This window comes from Aulostomus chinensis, chromosome 7, assembly GCF_037954235.1.
Source record: "Aulostomus chinensis isolate RoL2024-O1b breed Wild chromosome 7, RoL_Achi_v1.0, whole genome shotgun sequence".
NCBI lineage: Eukaryota > Metazoa > Chordata > Actinopteri > Syngnathiformes > Aulostomidae > Aulostomus > Aulostomus chinensis.
The window spans coordinates 67,501-86,141 of record NC_141326.1 but is presented as its reverse complement, the minus strand read 5'-3'; the positions used below and the strand labels follow the sequence as shown (position 1 = coordinate 86,141).

The 18,641-nt window shown below is 43.6% G+C and overlaps 1 protein-coding gene across 1 annotated transcript in view; it reads right to left on the bottom strand.

Moving 5' to 3' along the window:
- Nucleotides 1–12,550: 12,550 nt before the first annotated feature.
- Nucleotides 12,551–18,641, bottom strand: part of LOC147258105 (uncharacterized) — a 6,338-nt gene continuing 247 nt past the window's right edge. The window contains exons 2-4 of the mRNA XM_086207614.1: nt 15,989–16,947; nt 13,286–13,558; nt 12,551–12,607 (exon numbers count right to left, since the gene is read on the bottom strand). Coding sequence (XP_086063740.1) covers nt 12,551–12,607; nt 13,286–13,558; nt 15,989–16,947 — 1,289 coding nt within the window. The remainder of the gene's footprint in view (nt 12,608–13,285; nt 13,559–15,988; nt 16,948–18,641) is intronic.

Sequence of the window (18,641 nt, the reverse complement as noted above, 5' to 3'; positions counted from 1 at the left end):
TACTTCCGCACTTACTTTATTAACTACGGGATTAGTCCCACTGTAACCTGACAGCGTGAGCGACATAATGACGCAACACACCGTATCGACCTGCCTATGATATATATATATATATATATATATATATATATATATATATATATATATATATATATATATATATATATATAGATAGATAGATAGATAGATATACATACAAATATATGTGTGTTTAATGTTTAATTTAATCCAATCGTCAACCTGACAGCGTGAGCGACATAATGACGCAACACACCGTATCGACCTGCCTATGATAGATATATATATATATATATATATATATATATATATATATAGATAGATATACATACAAATATATGTGTGTTTAATGTTTAATTTAATCCAATCGTCATCGTCTTCGTCCTCTGCTTTATCCGGTGGGTCCAGGTCGTGGGGGCAGCAGCCTCAGCAAGGAATCTCAGACTGTCCTCTCCCCAGTCACTTCCACCAGCTTTTCCGGGGGAATCCCGAGGCGTTCCCAGGCAAGCCGAGAGATATAATCCCTCCAGCGTGTCCTGGGTCGACCTCGGGGCCTCCTCCCAGTTGGGCATGCCTGGAATACCACCCGAGTGAGGCGTCCAGGAGGCATCCTCACCAGATGCCTGAACCACTTCCACTGACTCCTCTACATGGAGGAGCAGCAGCTCTACTCTGAGTCCCTCCTGAAGGACTGAGCTTCTCACCCTGTCTCTAAAGCCTGATTTATGCTTCTGCGTCGTGGCGACGCCGTACCTACGCCGTAGCCCCTACGTCGTCATTGTGCATTTATAGTTCTGCGTCGAGGGAACGCGTTGCTCTGTAATTCACCGCCAAGCCACTAGAGGGGTGTGGCTTTATCTTCATATGGTTTTTGGGGACTCTTGTCGAATTCCTTAGTTTTCTTCCGGTCATAGCACATGGGTCAGAGACAGAGACAACGATGGAAGTTGTAAAGGTGGTCATACCTGCGAACCTCCTCGATAACTCTTTCTTCGGCTTGGTCCATTTTTATTTTTGCGTGTTGCTCTCACCACAGAAACTTTAAAAATGGCGGTGTTGTTGTGCTGAACTGGAAACGTCGTGTGAGCGGACCAATCACAGTCCGTTGACGTTCACGTCACTACGCGTCGACGTGACGCGTAGTCAGGATTTTTTGGAGGTGCACGTCGGGCTACGGCGTAGGGGTCTGCGTTGACGGCGTAGGTACGGCGTAGGTACGGCGTAGGTACGGCGCAGGTACGGCGTCGCCACGACGCAGAAGCATAAATCAGGCTTAAGGGAGAGCCCAGCCTCCCTGAGGAGGAAACTCAATTTGGCCGCTTGTGTTTGCAATCTTGTTCTTTCGGTCATTACCCAGAGCTCATGACCACAGGTCAGGGTTGGAACGTAGATTGACAGGTAAATCGAGAGCCTCGCCTTCTGGCTTAGCTCCTTCTTCACCACAACGGACTGGTTTAGCACCCGCATCACTGCGGACGCTGCCCCAATCCGCCTGTCAATCTCCCGCTCCATCCTACCCTCACTCGTGAACAAGACCCAGAGATACTTAAACTCCTCCACCTGAGGTAGGACCTCCCCCCGACCTGGAGTGGGCAAACCACCCTTTTCTGGCTGAGGACCATGGCCTCAGACTTGGAGGTGCTGATTCTCATCCCAGCCGCTTCACATTCGGCTGCAAACTGTCCCAGCAAGAGGTGGAGGTTGTGGCCCAATGGCGCTAAGAGGACTACGTCATCCGCAAACAGCAGAGACGACACCCTCCCACCACCGAAGTCAACCCCCTCCACCACCCGGCTGCGCTAAAAATTCTGTCCATAAAGGTTATGAACAGAACTGGTGACAAAGGGCAGCCTTGGCGGAGTCCAACCCTCACTGGGAACAAGTCCAACTTACTGCCGGCAACACAGACCAGACTCTCTCTCCTCCAGTAGAATGACAACAAATGGCCCTTTGTAAAGGGCCATCCACCCCATACCCCCGGAGTACCCCCCACAGGGTGCTCCTGGGAACATGGTTGTAAGCCTTCTCCAGATCCACGAAACACATGTGCACTGGTTGGGCAAACTCCCATGCCTCCTCCAATACCCTAGCGAGGGTGAAGAGCTGATCCATGGTTCCACGGCCTCCTCAATCTGAGGTTCGACTATAGCCCTGACCCTCCTCTCCACTACCCTGTCATAGACCTTATCAGGGAGGCTGAGGAGTGTGATCCCCGAAGTTGGAACACACCCTCTGGTCCCGTTTCTTAAAGACGGGGACCACCACCACGGTCTGCCACTCCAAAGGCACCGCCCCGATGTCCACGCAATGTTGCAGAGACGTGTCAACCAGGAAAGCCCCACAACATCCAGAGCCTTGAGATACCCAGGGCGGATCTCATCCACCCCCGGAGCTCTGCCACCGCGGAGTTGCTAAACTGCCTTGGCGACGTCTGGCCCTTCGCCTAGAACCAGTTTGCCTTGGGTGACCCTACCAGGGGCAAAATGCCCCCGACAGCATAGCTCTTAGGGTCACCAGGGCACTCAAACTCCTCCACCACGATAAGGTGACGGTTCCAAGAGGAGTCATTCATATAATACATATAGCAGAAAATACCACCGGGTTACATGCAGGTAAGCCAGGTTCCCTAACAGGTTTATCCCCCGTGCCATCAGAGACTCTTAAACTCAAAATAACCCTACTACACACTATGTCACAGTGGTCTGTCTGGGGCACACATACTGGAGAACAGATGCTAAATTATGGGCACTAGTGCAATGCCATTTTTCAGTTTATGATCCTTATTAAGACTATTTTGAGACCTATTATTCAGTTTTAACACTTTAGCTCAGTAAAGTACACTGTTTTACAGCACTTTTTTTAAAATTATGAGAGCCTTTGCTATTTTTTTTCTTATGCACACTTTGTGTGGATTTTGAATGACAATAAATATATCCATCTACAAAACTGCCTTGCTAGGAAATAAGTTTCTGTCCAATTGAGCAATAAGGCCTTGTAATTTGAAACACATGAAGGGAGTGTTGACTTTGTATAACCATCTTAATTAAGTAACATCAACAGGGCAAAAGGTCAAAATGTGAAAGAGGTAATGCACTACAATATGACCAAACAAAGGAAACTAGAAATGAATGCACAATTGTTAGATATTGAACCTTTAAAATAGTGACCTTTTTGTGCTACTTTGCAAATGTTCCCCTTTCACTTCTCAGTTTGATGTGACCAGTTAGCTAATGTAAGATAAGCAGGATGGCAAAGTTGGCCAGTCATTTACTAGTTCATAGTTTATCTCCCAACTTGTTAAGCACGTTTAACAAAACATCAGCAATGGGTTAAACTGAACAAAATCAGAGGGTGGTTCACAGATGGTTTTTAATTTTTTTTTGATGTTTTAGTTGCTATAATTTTTTTAATTGCAGGAGTTAAATGATAAGTTCATTGTGAAAAGGAATAAAAAAAACAATCACTTGGCTTCCTAATACAAAGTTATTGTAACTTCAGTGGCACAACATACACTCAGTTCAAAAGACTAGAATTAATAAAGAAACAGTAATTAGGATCAGTCTTATCAAAGGCCAATTCTTACAACCCATCCTTATAAGTCCTTGACATTATGTCTATATAATCCATTCATATTGAGGTATTGTTCATTTTAATGTTTGTCAGCTGGAAAGATTTCGCTTTCTTTATTTCCCCTGATCCACACAATCTTATCCTCTCTCGTGGATAAGATGAACATGATACTTCATGAACTAATGGAATCAAGATTGTTTTTCATAAACACATACAGTCATTACAAAATGGGATATTAATAATAATAATATATTGATGGGGGTGGGGGTGGGCACTGCAACGGACTGGTGACCCATCTAGGGTGTAGCCTGCCTCTCACCCAATGTAAGCTGGGATAGGCTTCAGCCGCCCGACCCTTAAAGGATAAGCTGTATAGAAAATGGATGGCTGTTTGGATGTATGGACAGATGGATGATATTGTTAATGATAACGTGTAAACAAAGATGTTATTTTTCTTTCATTCAAAATAGTGATGCATCATCATGTTTAAGTAGTGTTGGGGTTAGGCTAATAGTAGATGTAATATATGTGTACTTTAAAAAAACAAATACATATGTTTACAAATATTATTGGAGATGAAATGCACAAAATGCCTTTTCTTTATGATTTATTCTGATTCTTCGTATACAGGTATTTAAAAAAAAAACCAACTCTTTGTATTTTAGTGAACTTGGATGGAACCCAGGCAGGCATGGGGCAGGCCAACAGACTCCTCCTCCAGGAAGGCAATGTGGACCAAAGTATTCCAGCGCACATGCACAGGGGCTTTGATGATGATGACTGTAGCAGAGAATACTCAGGGCAAGAGAGCATCTTCTGAATTCAAAAAATACATTTAGCTTTTGTGAAAAAGTCCCATGGATTATAATTGATAATCAGCGATGGCATGTTAAGATACAGGAACTTGAACACTGGTGTTTCACCACTATGCTTTTTAATTTGATGTTCACTCTTAAAGTCAATTTCTGGCTTAAAATATAGTTGTCTATGTGATTAATTAATATTACGATTGACTCACCTTACTTTTATGCCTTTGTGATTAATAGGAGGTATTTGACATTTTTTGTCCCATTGACTTTAATAGAAAGCTATAAACTAACATAAAATGCTTTTTAAATTTACAATTGCACATTTACCTTGATATTAATTCCTGTGCTGATATATATATATATATATATATATATATATATATATAAAAATATATATAAATAAAACATTTTAAAACAAAAGCAGATCCAATCTTCGTAGGCAGGATGTCTTTTGAGATTATTGTGCACTGGCTGTTCTGCCCCTGTTCAAACTGTAACATTGACTTCTGGTGTGTTTTTTTTCTGTATCTATACTCCACAAGCTCTGTCCACATCTTGCTGATGGTTGCAGTTAGGCACATGGCCTGGGTCTGTGCAGGGGATTGCAGGTCATCCCTGTTCTCCACAGCCTGAACATCCTCCTAAGGCTTGCAGTACTCTTCATCCGTTTCTGCAGGAGGGGTGTGTCGATCTGGGTTAGGTTGCGGAGTCAGCTTGAAGGGAATGACCTGGTGCAACCTCCAAATCAACATTGTCAGGATTTTGGGGAGTATAAATCTTCTGAAGATCTGCATTTTGTACCTGGGACATTATCTCCATGCTGATTTCAATGAGGGGCTGGCAAAAGTGGTTGTAATCCACAAAATCTACATTCTGGATGATGTCAACGCATGACACAGAGGTCAACACATTGGCAAGGAAGTTGCCCTTTCGCAGGGGGGCCCTTTCATTTCAGTGTTATTGTCATCCATGGTAAGCTGTTGGCCCTGTACTTTTCCTGGGATCCTGAGTACACCAAGGAGTGCCCCCACCTCCGTGTTCACCTCCAGGGTCATGGTGGCAAGGTTGGATAAAGGTGGGGGCCAGCACACTGTCATAGCCCCAGTCAGGCCATAGTCTTTCTGTGTGCCTGCTAAGCCAGCAGATTCCTGTGACCATATATGGATGTCTTCCTGCTCCTCTGCTCCTGGATCCATCTACACACCTGCCTGCAATCACTTCATCACCAGTCCTATATTTAAATCCCACCTCTTCACCTACTCCTTGTCAGAGTGTTGTCTCTGCTCTGCATAGCTTGGTGCGCTCCCTGCTTGTTGTCTGCTATCCTGGCCTGCCTGCCCCGCTCACCTTTGTTCATTCAGCCTTCTGCTTCCCCAACTGAAAATACGCATCGTGCCAACTTCAAACATATCCATAAAAAGAAATGATAAAATGGGATCACAAATACTTTTATTCAACGTGTTTGTAAACCTGCACACACACACATCAAGACAAGGTAGCTGTCTTTCAGTGCACATTTAGTGTTGCCAGTCAGTGACATGACAGACCTTTTCCGTGTCTGCGGCCCATTTTTCTTTCTCTTAAAAAAATCTACCAGCTTTCCCACAAGTGTTGGATGCTTGGTCTCTAGATGCAGCTGTAGATTTGAGGGCTTTCGTGCTTTTCTGGACAGCGTTAGCGAAGCAGTGCAGGGGGCCCAGTGTGTGGAGAGAGGGCTATCTCTATTTACAAACTCTAACGTGATGAAGTTGGGATTGTATTGATGCAAAAATTTAGTCTTTTGGGGTGTGTCGGCACAATGTTCATCTTCATTTTTTTTTAAAAACTTCATAATTTTTGCTGCAGGGCATGTACAGAAGAAGACAGTCTTCTCTTATATTGGCGCTTATTAAGCAAGCACTGATGCATTACCCCCACCATGTGCCCAAAAACTGCATTGTAACTGGGTATCTCATGGATATCTCTGTTTTCAGTAGATAACCTTCGCAGCCCTGTGGCCCACAGGTGCAAAAAAGAATTTTTTCGCAGCCCTCTAGGTGGCACTGGTGGCCCAAGTCTGGACCATGGGCCTATGGTTAAGAATCACTCCAAGATAGCAAAATTCTTCTGGCCCATATCTGGGCCACACTTTGACTTCATCCGGCCCATATACCGTATGTAATTATGGCACTTGGGTGCTCCACTCCTGTTTGCCAGAGGTGGGGCACAACCAAGCCATGACATTGCCAGATGTCAACCACAAACAGACCAAATATCCCAGCACTCACCCAAATGTGGGTCACTGTATGTTTTTATTCTGGCTCACACTCTACATTGTAATCCGGCCCACATACTGCATTGAATGATGGGTTGTAGGTGCTGTGTTCCTGTTTGCCAGATGTGGACCACAACCAAGCCCGATCAATTCCACTGTCAGATATCAGTAATGAAAAAACCCAATAAACCAACAATAACCCAAATGTGGGCCACTTAGCATTTTTATTCTGGCCCACTTACCAATAATGGCACTTGGGTGGTCCACACTTGTTTCTCATATGACCAATAGTCTAGTTAAAATGCTACATGTCAACCCAAGAGTTGACCAAATACATTAGAACTCACCCAAATGGGAACCACAGTTAGCTCTCAGATTTACCCATAACTGGTCCACAATCTATGACCTTGTTTAGCCTGCCCACCTACTGAAGAATGGAAGAAATTTTCAGACTCAAGAAACAATGGTGAACAGTTGAAGATAAAGATTTTTATTCTTTAACCAGGTTCAAAAAGGCTGAGCAAAACAAAATTCAAACAAAAGGTGGAAAACTGGAACAATTGAAAAAAATGCAAAAAAGGTGGAACATTGGAAATTTCAAATTCCTGGCTCTTCTTGTTGCCCTTTAAGAAATGCACAAAGGAACACATTTTGAACACCTTTAGTAAATAGGGTTCCTACAAGTTCCAAGAAGTCAAATTTAAGACCTTTTTAAGACTTTTTGAATGAAATTGTAGACCCATTCGCGACACCATGTGATAGCTTTTGGTCATCAATGGAATCGTGTGTCACGAGTAGTGGTTGAGGGGGGAAGTGGGGAAGTAGAACCAAAGTGCAGGCAGTAGGATCATGCACAAAAGAGGTTTACTGATAACGGAGAAACTTGAGACGGGGAAACTTGGAGACTTGACGTGAGGCTGGAGACTTGACGTCTGTACTTGAGACTGATGACCTGACTTGAGACTGATACTTGAGAAGCACAGTTAGTGATATACACTCATCTAAGTGAACGACAAGACGCAGAAGCGCAACAACGTGACACACAACAATGGACCAGCACTGAAACAAGGAAAACACAGAAGTTAAATACATGAGGGAAAACACGACACAGGTGGTGCAATCACCCAGGTGAGACACATAAGTTAATCACAGGAGGGAGGTCAGGAAGACAGGACTTGACTACAAAATAAAACAGGAAGCACGAGACAGGGATCGTGACATCGTGGGATGTGCTTCCCAACACACAAAATGCTTGTTGTGGTGCTGAACCAAGTAGATCTATACATGAAAAAATAATCTCCTATGATGCATGGCAGCACCGACTAATTTGAAAAAAGACAGATACAGAATTCTCAATTTCACCATTTATATCGGCATTGAAAAATGAACACTACCACACTCCTTCCCTACAGAGAATGCAATTGGAGTAGGGGAGTGAATAGAAAAGTAAAAAAAATATATAAATAATAATATATTTAAAATAGTGAAAAATTAGCATGTAAGGATTAGTGTGCATATCAGTGACATATGTTGTATTGTGGTACTGGGAGGGCTGCACAGTGGTGCAGTGGTCAGCACTGTGGCCTCACAGCAAGAAGGTTTCTGTTTCGAGTCCCGGCTCGGACGCGGGATCTTTCTGTGTGGAGTTTGCATGTTCTCCCCGTGCCTGCGTGGGTTCTCTCCGGGTACTCCGGCTTCCTCCCACAGTCCAAAGACATGCAATTGGGGACTAGGCTGATTGGATTCTCTAAATTGACCGTAGGTATGAATGTGAGTGTGAATGGTTGTTCGTCTCTGTATGTTGGCCCTGCGATGGACTGGCGATCTGTCCAGGGTGAACCCCGCCTCTTGCCCGTAGATGCTGGGATAGGCTCCAGCCCCCCCCCCCCCGCGACCCTTACTAGTAAGGAATAGGCAGAAGATGGCGATGGATGGATGGTACTGGGAACCTGGGCAGCGGTAGTGGAGACCTGGGTCGCTGGAGGAGCTCGAGGCATAGCAGCAGGTGATGGGTCCGCTGGAGATGTCAGATATCTGGCTTGATGCAGCTCTCTTACTTGTGTCTCATGTTTACCGGACTTTGCGTGCAACTGCAGAGCCTTTATCCCTAATGTTCCCACTTGAACATTTGGTGCATGTGGATTTCCAGTAACTCTTTTCAGCCAGCATTTAAATCCTTTTTTGTCCAGCCATGGATCATTGAATCGGCACTTGCCCATTTTTGATATCTGATCAGACTCACCACATGCATGTGCATCCACCACATTTAACCTGGTTGACTTTCTGTGAAACACAGAATTCAGACCACACAAGTGTGATATGCAGCGTTCGGATTTCTCATGTCATTGGTTCCACCTTTGAATAATTTTTCGTTTATGTGGTCAAACTGATTTAATTGTTGGACATTCCTGTGGGAACCTTTTTTTTTTTTTTTTTAAACACGATAGATCTAATGTAATGTCAATTTAAGACTTGGCACCTCATTTTTAAGACCGACTACCAAAATGTAAGACTTTTTAAGACTGCGTGGGAACCATGAGTAAAGCAGTACTGTGGTTATTGAATATAGTGGCAGTGAAGTGCAAAACACAAAACCTTATCAGGAAACTAAACAAAAAAGCCCCTGTAAAATGACAAACATAATACAATATTGTGTTTATGTCTTTCAAAAAATCCAAATCAATAGTCTATTTTTAATTACAATTAATCTGCAGCTACAGTTGACATTATGTTCGATCACTGACCCAGTATACAGTGCCGTGAAAAAGTATTTGCCCCCTTCCTGATTTGTGTTTTTTGCATATTTAGCACTCGCAAAGGTTTCAGCTCATCAAACCAATTTTGATATCGCACAGAGACAACCCAAGGAAATACAAAATGCAGTTTCTAAATGATGATTCAATTTATTAAGGCACAAAAAAAATCCAAACCTATCTGGCCCTATGTGAAAAAGTAATTGCCCCCTAAACCTAGTAGCAAGTTGTGCCACCTTTACAGCAATAACTGAAATCAAGCATTTGCGATAATTGTTGATGAGTCTTTCATACCACTGTGGAGGAATTTTGGCCCACTCTTCTTTGCAGAACTGTTTCAACTCTGCCATATTGGAGGGTTTTCTGGCATGAACTGCCCGTTTAAGGTCACACCACAGCATATCAATTGGATTTAAAGCTGGACTTTGACTTGGCCACTCCAAAACCTTAATCTTGTTTTTTTTTAGCCATTCGGAGGTGGACTTGCTGGTGTGTTTTGGATCGTTGTCATGCTGCATGATCCAAGAGCGCTTGAGTTTGAGGGCACAAACTGATGGCCAGACGTTCTCCTTCAAGATCTTCTGGTAAAAAGCAGAATTCATTTTTCCTTCAATCACAGCAAGTTGTCCTGGTCCTGAGGCAGCGAAGCAGCCCCAGACCATCACACTGCCCCCACCATACTTTACTGTTGACACCATGTTCTTTTTATCAAATGCTGTGCCATTTTTGCACCAGATGTATAAGGTAAGAGTACCACCCCACTGAAAGTGGTGCACTTTGGAACCGTAAGGTGTAGGAGGCTGAAAGTTGATGCATAGGGTTCTGATGGTCGGTGGAGTGATTGGTGAAAGTTTGAAGTTGATTGGAGCAAAGGGGGCAGAGTTATTGGCGAATAAGCCCCTATTTTGAGCTTCATTGGCGGTGCACTTTTGACCCGTAGGGGGCAGAGTGCTGAGAGTCTGGCTACCCCCCCCCCCACCCCAAATGTGGGCACGGGCTTTCCAACGAGCCTAGTCCCGAGTCTGTAGGATGTTCCTAGCCTGAGTAATGTGGATTTTAAATTCCCCCATTCAAGTGACTGGGAGTGAGTGAAAATTTGACAGTGTTTTGTGTGAAAAGTGTCCTGTGGAAAGTGTCTAGGAGTATGTTTGGGGTGATTTGGAGTGTATTGGTAGTACTTTGTTGGGTATGAATTTTGCAAGTTAGTATGGGGTGGATAGCACTTGTGTGGGTGAGTGTGTGTGTGTGTGTTTGTGTGCCTGTGTGTGCGTGCGTGTGCGTGCGTAAGGGTTAGGGTTAGGCAAGAGTAAAGGGAGGAGGTTAGGGTTTGGGTAGAGGGCAGAGGATAGGGTTAGGGTTAGGGGTTAGGGACTCCAGAAAGATAAAGGTTAGGGTTAGGGTTTAGGGTTAGGTTGTAGGGTTAGAATCCACTCCCCACCTAAGTGGGAAGTGGGAATGCACTGTCCATCCTGGGGGCTGGGTCCACCACCCGAAGGAGGTGTGGTTTTCCAAAAATTAGGCTTAATTGCCTTAAATAAATGGCTGGTTTATGCCGTGACGTTTCGACCCCACTTGGGCCTTCTTCAGGCGGAGCCAGCCTTTTATGAATCTCTTTGGCTTTCTGTTTTTCCTTTTTCCTCCTCTCCTGCTTTCCTATTACCTTACTGCTCCCAATAAGTTTTCCTTTTGTTTTAGTTAGTCTAATTCTTTAGTTATGTCTTCTTTAGTTCAATTCCCCTTATGTGATTTAATATAGATTTATTTATCTTATTTACATCCTATTTGGACTTCATTTAAATCTTGTTTTTTTTTTTACTTTAACCAATTATTTACTACTCCTTCTTGTCCCAATCCCTCTTACTTCATTTCTTTCCTTATAGTCCTTCTTTTCTCCTTTCTTTCCCTTGCCCTTACTTTTTCTTCTCTGCCTTCTAGCTCTACTGCTCCTACACACACTGCTCCTTTCCTTCCACACTTATGTTTCCGTTTAGGTCCTTATTTGGCTTTTTATACATCTTTTACTTTGACTTTGTTTTTCATTTAGCTTTAGTTTCTTTGGGTTGTTTAATTTAGCTTAACACCATGGGTGGTTAGGGTTAGAATACAGTGGGCATAAATTTAGATAAAATAAGTAGGGCTGGGATAAATTAGAGTAAACAATAGAGGGTTAGGTTTAGGAATGGGGCTAGGGTTAGGCTAGATTTCAAATTGGTTAGGGTTAGGCAAGATCCCAAATTGGTTAGGGGTTAGGGTTAGGGTTTGGTTAGGGTTAGGGGAAGGGTAAAATTTCCTCTCCAACAAGAGAGGAAAGAGCGCGGGCACGTGTAATCAAATTGTCCACCCATAGATTTTCATTAAAAAAGGATAAAACTTAAGATCCTATTAAAAGGGAATAAAATAACCTGTGTCTCACTAAAGGTAAGTTGGGTGATCCTGAATGGGCAAAGGGCCACACCTGGATTTGAAACCCATGCCATTGACAATCGGAGTCCTGAGACAACACCACTGAACCATCGGTAAGTTTTAAAAGACAAGTATATAAATGGCATTTGTGGGCAATGCTAAGAACATTAAGAAAAAGAGAGACTTTCTTCTAAAGGGAATTTTCTTTTTTTATAAAAAAAAAATACAAATCCCAGCGCTCATTCAGACCCAGAGGATGGATTGTTTCTAGTCTCTGAATAAGAGATGACTCCAAAGCTCTGCGTTTTCGGGCTGAGACAGAGGAAGTAGACAGTGCCCCCATGAGGGTCAAGTTGTTAACACCATATTGTCTAAAATGACGGTGTATGAGCGCTGTTTCGGTAGATTTCTTAATGCAATAAATATGTTGCTGTAGTCTCTCCTTTAATTTGTTCCTTGTTTGACCCACGTAGATTTTATTACAGTGGCTGCACTGGATGACATAGACAAGATTCGAGGACTCAGGACTCAAAGTGTGGTCCAATGGGGCACCCCTCTTGCTATGTTCATTATAGATGAATTTAGCCCTCCTAAAGAAAGAGTGCGTAGATCTCGGGGTGTCCGAGAATGCCGCATGGACAAGGAGATCCTTGAGGTTTTTATTCCTTTTGTGAGCTAAAATCAAGGACAAAGAGGAGAAAAAAGGCACGGCATTCTGCGGTTGGATAAAATGCTGTCTCATCCTATAGGTAAGATGTCGGGTCGGAGAGGAGAATGTGGATGCCAGAGGGATGATCTTCCTGGAGGTGGATTGAGGCAGAGAGGCCGTTGTTCTGTTCCACACCTCTTTCTTGATATTTCTTTAAAAAGTCCTACTATATCCTCTCTTTTTTAAGGCTCCAAAGAGGATCGAGGTGGCCCTTTCTGCATCCGCTGGCTCCGAACAAAGACGGCGATATCTTATCAGTTGTGATTTTACGATGCCTTTAAAGGTATGTTTAGGATGGAAACTGTTTGCGTAAAAGAGCATGTGTATCCGTTTCTTTAAAATAAACTCGTGTCCCCAACTTCCAATAGTCAGTTTCTTTTTTATAAAAAACTGTAGTGTCCAAAAATTCTAATTCTTCTTCCTGTATGTTGGCTTTGAGTTTAATGGTAGTATGGTGATTATTTAAAATGTTAAAAAATTCCCAGAAATCCTCACGTGGATATCTCCAGATCCCAAAGATGTCATCCAAATATCTGATATATACGGTAGATAGTTTATCACATTTGGCAAAAACGGTACTCTCCCATTCCGCCATGTATATATTAGCATAAGCTGGGGCAAATTTTTTGCCCATGGCAGTGCCATGAATCTGGAGATAATGGGAAGAACCGAATTGGAAGTCGTTCCTCCTCAGGCTAAGCTCCAGCAATTCAAGGAGCGCCTCATCCGGTCGAGTGGGATCTGGAAATCTATTAAAAATCTTCCTTACTGCCTGTAAGCCAAGCGTAGTGTCGATGTTAGTGTACAAAGAATCCACATCGATGGAGAAGAGCAAGGATCCTGGTGGAGCCTGGACTGAACGAATTTTCTCAATAAAATCATAGGTGTCCTTGACATAACTGTCGTGTTTGCGGGAGAGTGGGTTTAAAAACGAGTCGATGAATTCAGCGACTCGGTAGGATTCACTCCCACAGTCAGACACAATAGGTCTCCCCGGAGGAATCTGAAAGGGGATCGTCCAGGTGGCCGGCTTCTTGTGGATCTTAGGAAGAAGATAAAATTTACGTGGGCGTGGGAGGTCCGGTTCCCCCCAGGTAAGTACGTTTATGTGTGATCAATTTTTGTGTGTACCTCCCGTCTATGACCTCACGTAAATGTTTTTGGGTTTGTAGTTGTAAAGACAGACAAGGGTTTGTAGTGCTGTGGATTGGAAAGATGACGTTGTGCTTCGATCAGGTATTGTGTTTTGTCGAGTATGACAATTTTGGAACCTTTGTCCTCAGGTTTAATGATGAGATCCACATTATTTTTTAACTTTTTAAGACCATCCCTTTCTAGGGAGGTGAGATTTGATCTCCCATTATTCCTGGTGGGGAGATCCTCCACCATACGAGTATCCCGGTTAATAAGTTGGAATATTTCCACAGGGATTTTCTCCTGGGGAGGTTCCCATGAGGAAGGTTCCACGAAGCGTTTCCCCAAATGAACAGCCGAGTCTTTAAAATACCATGCCAATTGAAGTCTCCTGTGGTAATTAAAAACATCTCTCCTCAGGTCGTCCTTGTCGATCCTAGAGGGAGTGGGAATAAAAAAGAGGCCCTTTTCTAAAAGACTGTATTCTGCCGCACTTAAAACATAAGAAAGGGAGAGGTTGAGGACATCACTGTCTTTTTGGTCAGGGATTCCTGTCCCCTCCCTCCTCAGTTTAACTGAGACAACCAAGAGTTTAAAATCGATGTAGCTGTAGAAGCTGTCCAATGGACTGTATCAGACTCAGTGGTAAATAGGTCATTATCAATGCCGTTCAAAGTTCTATATTTGGTGGTCAGGAATTGATTGACTTGAGTAGCCAAGTTATGGTATTGGATTGATTTTCTTGCAGAAATCTGTAGGAGTGAGAAGAAGATAGACGCATGGGGGAATGTCTTCTTCAATATTGAGTTGAGTTGTAGCAGTTGTTTTTTTAGGGTTTCCGGTAGGTGGTTTTGTAAAATATTGTTGAGGCCCACCGATATGATGACTTTTTGGGTTGTTGAACAGGGTGATAGTTTTTTCAAAATTCCAGTTAGGTGGTGTATCTGTCCCCCTGGAACGCTGTCAATTTGTAGATGAGGATGTTCAAAATGGGGGATACGGGCCAAGTTTGAGTCCCCCATTATGATGAATGGTGATCTGACCTCCAAATTCCACTTTGCGATCTTATGGTATTCCTTCTTGTGGTAAGTGGGTTTCCTTCTGTATGTTGTTTTATAAGGGTCCATAACGGAAGATGTATTCATGTCTTCCGACGCTGTCGCCGTGTCCCTGAACGTATCATTCTGATCATGTGTTTGTGGGTACACATCCACAAGCGACACCCCATTTTCCTGGGAATCTTCCGTCGGAGACAGCATTGTGGGATCCCCCAAAGGAGGCGAAATCACCACAGCGGGAATATCTGTGGAACAAGGAGGTAGTTGTACAGATAAGTGTTCGAAAGTAGATAGAGGTTTTAGGGGGGCAGGTAAGTCCACTGTATTCATGTTTATTGAGGGTCTATTCTGTTCCGAGCGGGCAAAGTTGTCCCTGTGTTCCACGGTTAACAGAGGTGATAGTTGTAAGAAGTCCGGAGCTGGTGAAGGATTGTCCTGCGTAGCGGCATCTGAGAGTGAGGCAGACAGACGGTCCTCCATCAGAACCGCTACGTTCGTGAGCGGTGTGGTAAGTATTTTAGAAGTGTAATGGTTAGCTTGTACGACGACACCAGTGTTGACATCCTCTTCTGGTCTGCCCATACGCTCAGGTGTTGAAGGACTCCCCAGATGGTCGGAATGGATCTCCACCGTCGTGAGTACCCGTCCTCTTTCATGATCAGTATCATGATTCGGGGGAGGAAGATGTTTGGAATTGTCACTATACAAACCCCCTAGGTTCAAAGAGGGGATTCGCAATGAGCTTCCTTGCCATGGGGTATGCCTCGGCGGACGAGAGATCCTCTGGGGCCTTGGAGGGGGGGTAATCCCAGGAGAGGAAGCCAGTTCGAGGGGGGAGAAGGGGTTAGGTCTAGGATCGAGGTTAGGAATAAGGGATTGGTTAGGGTTAGGGTTAGGAAAAGGGAGTTGGTTAAGGTTAGGGTTAGGGGGAGGGAATTGGTTTGGGTTAGGGTAGGGTTAGGGTTAGGGTTAGGTTAGGGTTAGGGTTAGGAAAAAAGGTAGGGACCTTGTCCCTTCTCCCGAAGGAGGAAAAGAAGGGTTGTGGGTTGTAAATAACGTTGTGGGTTGTAAATAAAATTCTATCTTCTAAAATGTATATGGTTTGTCTCCCTTTCGTTAGCCAATCCTGCATGGACGAGAAGGTCTTTAAGATTTTTGTTTCTACGGTAAGCATTCATCATAGAAAACTGTGCAAAAAAAGGCATGTCATCTTGGAGTTGAATAAAATTCCGTCTCATTTTATAGGTTAAAATCACAGAGGAGGAGGAAAAAGGGGTTACGAGGGGAATAATCCCATTTTCGGTAGGTTGGGAAGCAGGGGCAGTTATTCTACCTACTGTTTCCCTTTTTATTTCCCTCAGGAAGGACCTACTGTAGCCCCTCTGACGTAAAGCCTTAAAAAGAGTGGTTATGGCTTTTTCAACGTCCTCCTGGTCTGTGCACAAACGGCGGAATCGTATCAATTGAGACTTGACAATGCCTTTAAAAGTATGTCGGGGATGGAAACTGTGTTTATGTAAAAGTGCGTGTGTATCTGTAGCTTTAAAATATACTCGGGTTGCCAGATTCCAATGGTTGCTGTGCTTTTTAAAAAAGACCGTTGTATCTAAAAATTGGAGTTCCTCCGTCTGTATACTAGCCTTCAATTTAATCGTGTTGTGGTGTTCATTGAGGATGTTAAAAAAATGATTAAACTCCTCACGTGAATGACTCCAGATCCCGAATATGTCATCCAAATATCTTAAGTAGAGGATGGGGAGTTTTGAGCATTTCAGGAATGCCGTCCTCTCCCATTCCGCCATGTATATGTTGGCATAAGCGGGTGCAAACTTCTTCCCCATTGCTGTCCCATGGACCTGAAGGTAAGAGGAAGAGTTGAAAATGAAGTCATTTCTCTTTAGACTAATTTCCAGCAGTTCCAGGAGAGCATCATCTGGACGAGAGGGATCCGGGGATCTTGAAAGAACCTCCCTAACTGCATGGAGTCCTAGGGTGGTATCTATATTAGTATATAGTGAGTCAACATCAATTGAGAAGAGTAGTGTGTCAGGAGGAACTTCGATTGACCTGATTTTTTCTAAAAAGTCATACGTATCTTTAATGTAGCTGCCATGTTTCTGCGAAAGAGGATTTATGTGGGAGTCGATGTATTCCACAATCCGGTAGGATTCGCTCCCACAGTCAGAGACGATGGGTCTGCCAGGTGGAATCTGATGTGGAACTGTCCAGGTCTCCGGGTCTTTATGTATTTTCGGTAAGAGGTAAAATTTCCTCGGACGTGGGAGGGCTGGACCTTTGAGGTAAGTTTTTTGTTTGTGTGAAATGAATTTCCGTTTATATAGGTCTTCTATGATGCAGTGTAACTGATGTTGGGTTTCTGTTTGAAGGGGTTTCTCCAAAGGTTTATAATGCAGAGTGTTCTTAAGGTGTCTGTCAGCTTCAATGAGGTACTGTGCTTTGTCCTGTATTACAATCTTCGAACCCTTGTCCGCCGGTTTAATAATTAGGTCAAGGTTCTGTCGTAGTTGTTTGAGAGCTTCTTTTTCCAGAGATGTTAAATTGGATTCTGATTGTTTTTTTAGGTGGAATTCCTCCAGAATCAGATTATCTTGCTCTGTCAACTTTTCCAGTTCCGGTGGACTGTTGGTACCAGAGGGTTCCCAGAATGAGGGCTCAGTAAACCTTGGTCCCTGACTGGAGACAGCATCTCTAAAATAATGCCTCAGTTTTAGTCGTCTATGGAAATCATAGAGACTGCGGCGTAGGTCATTTTTATTTATGTGAGTTGGTGTCGGAATAAAAAAAAGACCTTTTTCTAGTATGCTGCGTTCAGCGTTGTTCAGGACATATGAGAGGGAGAGATTCAGGATATTGCTATCCACAGGGTCGGGAAATCCCGTACGCTCCCTCAGCAGTTTAACTGGTCTAGCCAGTTCATAAGGATAGCATCTGCTGTGGATGCTGTCCAATGTACCTGGTCTGACTTTACCTTAAAGTTACTGTCTGGAATGCCGTGTAGAGTTCTGCATTTTTTCTTTAAAAACTGGTTTAATTGAGTTACCCTGTCATGAGTTTTTCTATTTTGATTTTTAGAAATCTGGATCAACGGGAAGAATATTTCCGCATGTGGGAAGATGTCCTTTGCCGCTGAATAAAGCTGGTGAAATTGTTTTCTAATTGTGTCCATCAGTTGTTCCCTCAATATATTATTGAGACCTAAAGCCAAGATGATTTTATGGGTGTTCGGGTGTGTTGGTAGTTTTCTAATGATGGCTGTTAAATGATGAGCCTGTGCCCCAGGAAAGCTGTCAATTTGAAGATCTGGATTGTTAAAATGGGGGATTCTCGAAAGATTTGAGTCCCCCACAATTAAAAAAGGTGACTCCACTTTCAAATTCCATGTGGAGATTTTATGGAATGTTTTCTCATGGTAAATGGGTCTTTTTCTGTGAGCGGAGTGGACTGGTGTCGCAGATGAGGTCAGAATAGAATTTTCCGAGCTATTTGCAGGGACCATGAACTCCCCTCGGTCAGAGAAGTTGGGGTTTAAATTGGATTTCCGATCTCCCGAATCCTGAGGCAGAAGGTTGACCGTCGTCTCCAAGGTAAGTGACTGTTCTCTATCTTCAACCCGTTCTTCGTATCTCATGTTTGTTCCAGAATTTGGATTTGTTTTAAGGGGAACAGAAAGAGGGTCCCCCGAGGCGAGGGCGTCGTCAATTACCGTCAATGGAGTGGTAATTAACGGTAAGTAAGTTCCTGTACAATCCTTATTCAGTTCGGTGTTAATTAGGTGAGAATTAAAAACAGGTTGTCGTATTTGGGGGGAATGGGAACCTTTGTCTTTCTGTCGGGTTCGTTCAGGTTCGTGCCGCGTTGTGATAGTCCTTTCGGTATTCGGAGGGGTCGCAGGAGACACAGGAGTGGAGGAAG